A 7,643-nucleotide genomic window follows, 5' to 3' on the forward strand; every position below is an offset into this window, starting at 1 on the left:
TAAGAGAGCGCGGACGTCTCCTTATGCTTTCTCTCGCCGTACTTTGATGTCATACACCGATCGATCTTCAAGTCAAACACATCTCTTTACTCTCGCGTGTCACGTGACCGAGTGTAATTGCAGCCTCTGCGATTGAAAAATCGTGTTTTCTCATATCGCGATATTATCGCAAATGCAATTAATCGTTCAGCCCTAATTCGCTTCATAAACAAATGTAATCCACTGCGTCTTCAGTGGCTGAGATGTCAGGAGTAAATGGAGACTGCTATATATACAGTATATATATAATTTTATGTCTTACGTAATTTTGCTTTTCAGGTAAAAGAATGATTACATATTTTACTGAAAAAAAACAAAAACAAAACTGTTTACCTGTTTTTATTAATATGCATGTTTATATATCCCTGCTTAAGTGGTGGGCACTAAAATCAACATGGGAAAGAAATGTTGAGGCATATTTATCATTTCTGAATGCTAATTTAATTTAACTGCATGTTACTCAGGTTGAATGTAATTATAAATTACCCTCACAAATCCAACATTCACTGTGTAGGAAATTGATATCAAATGACTTCAGTGATTCAGTAGCAACAAATGATGAATATTTAGCCTCATAAACGTGGCACGGCAGGTGGAAAGCAGTTCTCACTCTCACCAGGGAGTTTTATTTTTTATGCCAGATTTTGAGCATAATTAATATCTCTCTTTCCGCACATTTGGCACGAAGCCCTGGTGTGCTGTAAGCAGAGTTCCACCAGTAAATCATAATGATGGATCTTATGCACACCAGGCCTATAGATTCCACAGATTTACATGCTGGAATTTTCAGAATAATACAAGTCCAGTTGGCTGAAGCGGTGAATGATGTCATGCTAATTAAATTAGTACAATCCAATAAAGAAGATCTTTTCAAGCCATATAATGGTTCATATTCAGGTGCGATCACTGATTGATTGTGACCAGTCTGTCATTTTGCAAAACTCCCACTGTGACCCAAATTCTTTTTCCAGATATTTCATTACATTTGAGATCATGATTTGAAATCATACTGACCTATTCTGCATTATGTCGGAATTTATTTGTCATGACACTCCTGACCGACCTTTCTTTCACCCTAAAAACTTGACAGGACATTTTTAAACTAGAGTCATCAAACTGGATAGAGCCAACTAATATCAGACCGTAGAATACAAAAGGCAGAATGTTCTCACTACTCTAAAAATCACAGTAAATGTAGTCAAACTCAAATGAGAATGTTGAGTCGCAGTTGTCAAATGAGATGGTGGTCAAGGTTTTCAGTCAAAAACCAACTCAACAGGGGCCATCACCATTAAAGGACTAGTTAACCAAAAATGAATAGTTACTAAAAAGTGTACTCATCCTCAGACTATTCAAGATGTAGATGAGTTTGTTTCTTTATTGGAACAGATTTGGAAAAATTTAGCACTTGCTCAGCAATGGATCCTCTGCAGTGAATGGGTGCCGTCAGACTGAGAGTCCAAACAGCTGATAAAAACATCACAATAATCCAAACTGTCAATTAATGTCTTGTTAAGGGAAAACGTGCATAATTAAAATGTTTTTAACTTCAAACTGTCACTTTCTGAATCTGGAGAGAATCAAGCAGAAGCGAAAACAGTCCAAAAAGGTCCCAAACAAATATGTGGATGGATTTTGATGTTAGAGACAACAGGAGATGGATCGTTTCACTGGAGGAAATGTTTTTATGGATTATGGACTCGAATTTTGGCCGAAAGCAACGGTTTAATGTAAAAATGCCTTACAAATATTTTTGTTTCACAAGACATGCTTAATTTCTCCAAATCTGTTCCCATGAAGAAGCCAACAAATTAAATTTTCAACAAATTTTCAATTTTGGGTGAACTATTATTTTAAACTTAAAGTTATTTTAATCTGGTTAGTTGCCAAGGCAACTATTTCTTACGTTTAAAATGTACATCTAATATTGTTTTAATTTTAAGCTTTATTTTAGCTAGCAAAAATGATTTTTAGTAGTTTTAGTTAACTATAAGAACACTAAGTACTTAAATTACTAAAACTGAAATAAAAATAAATTAAAGCTAAATAAAAGTATTAAAAAATGACAAGCGCACATAACAAGATTACTAAAACTTAAACTAAAATGAAAACTGAAAATATATAAAAATATAAAACAGCTAATTTGAAATATTAATAAATACTATCATAGTATATAAATAATACCAGAGTAACCCTGTTGTTTAGTAAAAACATTCTACCTCACATCTTATTTTGTGTTTGTGCCATATTGGTTTATACAATGACTAACTGATGTCAGTTTTTATTTTTGTGTGAGCTAAGTCTTAAGTTTTAGCACATAATTTAAAAAATATGAAACTTGCAGTAGCTCTGCTTCTTCTTGGAAGCAATTTGCTTTTCTAGTTAACATTTTTTTTAAATGCCAAATCCTTATCAGTGCAGTCAATAAATCATAAAAAGGTGTTTTTAGCACACTAATGCAGTTCAGTAATGCAAATAAATCCATTTTAATTTCTCAGACATTTGCTGTTTCACAGAGGCTGTTGGTTACAAGCCGGCAACCATTTTATGAAGACAAAGTGAACAAAACGCCTCCAATTTGCAGTCAGTCAGACCGGTGTGCATTTAACGTTAAGAAAACAGAGGAGGCTATAGGAGCGATGCACCCGTCCCATGCATAAATAATGTTTTAGGGTTCGGCAAACTGAAATATTTACTGCACTCTGCATGACAGAAAGCCTATGTGATGAGTCCACACATGTTGATGATGAATTATTAACTCTGCGTGTGTCATCTCAGGTCAGACTTGGGATTTCTGTCCTTGTTTCACCTTTCCTTCTCTCATTCTCAGTTGTCATATGGACATACTTTTACTTGGATACCTGAATTACTCAGCCGTAATGGTGCTTCTCTCTTGTTCTCAAAGAGAATTAAGCTGAGAATTAGTTTCTAGCCGCTGAACTGCATAAATAGAGTTTGGGTCACAGTGATAAACAGGCCATAAAATGTGATGATATAAGAGGATGCACTGTTTGCTGAAAGAAAAGCTTGACGCAGATGGTTCCATCATGTGTGCTTTCCTTTCCCTGTAAAACACAGTTATTCAAAACCTTTAATTGTTCAGCCAGCGTGTGTATAATTGCTTCAGTGCGGTTAATGGAGATGTGCTCAAATTAACGGCATTCTAAAGTTTGGAGTCAGTTTTTTTAAAGAAACTTTTTTACTTTTTTCCCACAAGGATGCATTTAATTGATCAAAACAGACAGTATAAGAACTTTTATAACATTACAAAAGGTTTCTATTTCAAATAAATTCTGTTCTTTTTTTTTAATTAATTTTCTGTTCAATTTTCTATTCATCAAATAATCCTGAGAAAATGCATCACGGATTTCACATAAATATGAAGCAGCAAAAACATTGATAATGATCAGAAATGTTTCCTGAGCAGCAAATCAGCAGAATGATTTCTGAAGGATCATGTGACACTGAAGACTGCAGTAATGATGCTGAAAATGCAGCTTTGATCACAGGAATAAATTACATTTTTAAAATATATTCAAATAGAATACCGCTATTATAAATTGTATTAATATTACTATTTTTACTGTATTTTCATTAAATAAATGCATCCTTGGTGAGCATAAGAGACTTAAAAAAATTAAAAAATTCTATCCAATCCCTTTTTAATAATATAAATGTATTTTATGCCATTTCTAAACAACTTAATGTGTCCTTGCTGAAGAAAAGTATTAATTTCTTAAAAAAAACAAAAAACATACTGACCCCAAAATTTTGAATGGTAGTATATTTTAAAAATTATTTTTCATAAGTTATAAATAAAGAATATTAGTGTATGTTTTTGCAAAAATACTATTTCAGTCCTAAAAATGTCACGTTTAATTCAATGTGATCTATGCCATTTCTTTGTAATAATTTGTAAAATTTTAAAGCAATTTCAGAGTGAAAATTGTTTCAATGTAAATCCTACACCAATATTTTTTCATTATACTGTCAGTGTGTGTGTGTGTTTAGGAAAAGTGTGTTTGTGTGCGCATTTGTTGCAATTGTGTTTTGTTGATGTATGTCAAATCATTGGTATGTGTTTGAAGTAAGTGTTTATTTGGTTAGGTGTGAGTTAGCCAACATGTGTGTGTGTGTATTTTGTGGGCGGTGGTATAAAGTTGATGAGAGAGACCTTTCCCCCCTCGCCTCAGTCTCACTCTTCCACTTACAGTTGTGTTTTTTCAGGCTTCGCACCAGAAGTAAACACTTAGTCCCGGCTTTTGTTGTGCATATGTGTGTGTATGTACGCGTTTGGCTCTCGTTTCTCGTGGTGAAATAGGAAAGCCCTTCCTTCACATTAAACCTAAATGTGAAATCTCAGGGCTTTTGATGTGCCCCTAAGGTTTTCTCATTCAAGCGGTTTTCAAAAGACATCCAATCCACAGGCCTGTGATCTCTAGGGTCAGGAAATGCTTCTAAAGGATTTTTTTATTTTTAACCCCATGTCCCCCTCTTCCCTTCTTAGAAACAAGGGCGTCTATGAGCGGAAATATTCAACTTATAGCTGCTTTTCCTCTGTTCCCACCACAAAGCGCCATTAGTGCTTTCATTGATAAGGCTGAAGAAAAAGGTCTTTGATGAAGACTAGGGGCTGACTATGGCTGTACAAAGCCAACATTTTATTCCAGTGATTAATTTAACCACAGGAATCACACTTAACTAGCACTTCGATGTCAACAAGAGGCCAATGTTTTTGTATTTATACAAGAGAATACTGAGTGGAGCTAGAAAAGGACAGTTTGTCAAGATTAACTTTGATATATACAGTATGTACTTTGTGGTTAGTAAGATTTTTTATGTTTTTGAAAGACGTCTCTTTTGCTCACCAAGGCTGCATTTATTTGATCGCAAATACAGTAAAAACAGTAATATTGTGAAATATTATTTCAATTTAAAGTAAGTGTTAAAATAACCCAGCAGGCACACAATGTCATAAGACGTTGATATTTGGTTACATTTCGTCATTGGGTAACCAAAATTCAATGTCAATTCAACGTTTAATGTCAATGTTAATTTGATGTCCAATACTGACATCAGCTGACATTGATATTTGTTGTTTTTAGGTTGTGTAACCAAAATCCAACGTTAAGTCAAAGTCAAAGTCAAATTGGCGTCAAATACTGACGTCAACCCGATTTTCATTCTCAACCAAAATGCAACGTCTGCCCGACGTCATGTCCAACGTCAACCTGACGTTATATTGACATCCTGTGCCTGCTGGGAAATGTATTTGAATATATTTTAAAATGTAATTTATTCCTGTGATGGTAAAGATGAATTTTCAACAGCCATTACCTCAGTCTTCATTGTTACATCATCAAGTTTTATAGTGTTTTATTCTTATTTTTTCCCCTATCCATATAAAATCTACTCTATATCATCAATTTTTTTTTGTCAAATATCTCAATATAATAAATTTATTAACAAATTCTCAAACCTCTTACCGGTAATATTTAATTAAAAACAGAATTAAACACATCAAAATATATAATTAAAAACAGAAATTCATTTATTTATAATTTTGGGGCATTTTTATCATACTGAACCCAAACCTTTGAATGGTGTTGTGGATGGATGGATGGATGGATGAGTGGATGGCTGGATGGATGGATGGATGGATGGATGAATGAGTGGATGGCTGGATGGATGGATGGATGTATGAGTGGATGGATGGATAGATGGCTGGATGGATGAGTGGATGGATGGCTGGATGGGTGGATGGATGGATGGATGGATGGATGGATGGGTGGATGGATGGCTGGATGGGTGGATGGCTAGATGGCTGGCTGGATGGATGGCTGGATGGATGGGTGGATGGATAGGTGGATGGATGGATAGAGCTGCATGGCTTGATGGATGGACGGATGAATGGAAGGATGAACAAATGGATGGATTGATGGACAATTACTGGGGCATTTTTTATCATACTGACCCCAAACCTTTGAACAGTATTGTGGATGGCTGGATGGATGGATTGATAGACTGATGGATAATTTCTGGGGCATTTTTGTCATACTGATCCCAAAACTTTGATCAGTATTGTGGATGGATGGATGGGTGGGTGAATTGGTTGATGGATAGGTAGTTTTGTATGTGTATGTTAATCATCTGATGGTTTTCCTGTTTCTATGGCAGATGAACTTTGTGAAGGAGCAGTTTGGAGACACTCAGAGGGAATGGGTGCTGCTCGTGTGTATCGGAGCGTCGTCTGGAGTCGGTCGACTGCTGTTTGGGAAGATCGGAGATCTCATACCTGGAGTAAAGAAAATCTACATGCAGGTACAGAAACCCAACAGGAGCTACTCACTGCATGTCAGTTAATCATAATTCCATAGCTGGAGAATTTTCATGCTGTGTCACTATAAATTGGCATGAAAAAATTACAGGATACTCCTGCTGTGGTGAAGTGTCTCGCTTATGGTCACACCGTTGATACATCACAGCAGCCCAATCAATGGCTTCAGTGTTTCTGAAGATCTGTGTGTTCTAAAAGTGGAACAAACTTTGAATAATTTTTTTATCTTTAGTTCTAGATTGACGTAAAAAAAAAAAGTGTTTTTTTTAAATTGATGTCAATATATAATAACTGTTTCCTGAAAGACGGCATGCTGTTTCCTTCATTGCAATGCCGTTTCATTATCCTTTGCAATTTGGTTGCCAGGAAACTTCAGTTGAACATCTGCATAAGTACCTTTTCCATAAAAGACAATATTTGCTTCTAAGGAATTGATTTTCAATGGCATTTTAATGTTTTATGAGAGCGAGTTTTTTTATGAAAAAATAACTTCCACAACATCCAACAACAATAAAAATTGTTTGCCTGACTTGTTTAAAATATGACATAAATATCAACTTTGCAATTGTGCTTTCAAGAGCTTGTTCAACATAGTTTAATTTTCCTATGTGAACTGCATATTTCACAATCTATCAAAATCTAAAATTTTCTATGGTATTTTTATGTGGTTCCCCCTTAAAATTCAGATTCTGTTACCAGTACCATTCAGTTTTTTGTAAATAATTTTCCGAGCATCAGGAAATGGATTACATGGTTGTAAGTCTTAGATGTCAAACTTTGGATGTAGCGCAGCATTAGTCCATGTGCTTAGACGATCTCTGTGTGTCTGTATGTGTAGGTGGCATCGTTCATATTACTGGGTCTGATGTCAATGATGATACCTCAGTGCGCCGTGTTCGAAGGTCTGGTGGTGGTTTTCGTATTGATGGGTCTTTGTGATGGCTGTTTCATCACTATCATGGCCCCCATCGCCTTTGAGTTAGTAGGGCCCATGCAGGCGTCTCAAGCTATCGGCTACCTCCTCGGCCTCATGGCCATACCAATGACAGCGGGACCCCCGATCGCAGGTGAGAAGCTTCATCTTTGCAATAAACCATTTAACATTTGCTTGCTTGGAATGACTAATTTTTAGTTTTGGAACTTTGAACTTTTCCTTTAAATGCAATTTTTAAATTATATTTTATAAGATAAACATAGTATATAAAATACATTTTATATGTATTTTATGTAAAAATGTATTTTTATATGGACTATGAATATATATATA

The 7,643-nt window shown here is 35.2% G+C and overlaps 1 protein-coding gene across 1 annotated transcript in view; it reads left to right on the forward strand.

Moving 5' to 3' along the window:
- LOC107662173 (monocarboxylate transporter 8) overlaps positions 1-7,643 on the forward strand; it is a 54,474-nt gene that overhangs the window by 43,530 nt on the left and 3,301 nt on the right. Inside the window, exons 4-5 of the mRNA XM_016452090.1 lie at positions 6,217-6,360; positions 7,215-7,443. Coding sequence (XP_016307576.1) covers positions 6,217-6,360; positions 7,215-7,443 — 373 coding nt within the window. The remainder of the gene's footprint in view (positions 1-6,216; positions 6,361-7,214; positions 7,444-7,643) is intronic.

The sequence above is a fragment of the Sinocyclocheilus anshuiensis genome, unplaced genomic scaffold, assembly GCF_001515605.1.
Source record: "Sinocyclocheilus anshuiensis isolate Anshui unplaced genomic scaffold, SAMN03320099.WGS_v1.1 scaffold1120, whole genome shotgun sequence".
NCBI lineage: Eukaryota > Metazoa > Chordata > Actinopteri > Cypriniformes > Cyprinidae > Sinocyclocheilus > Sinocyclocheilus anshuiensis.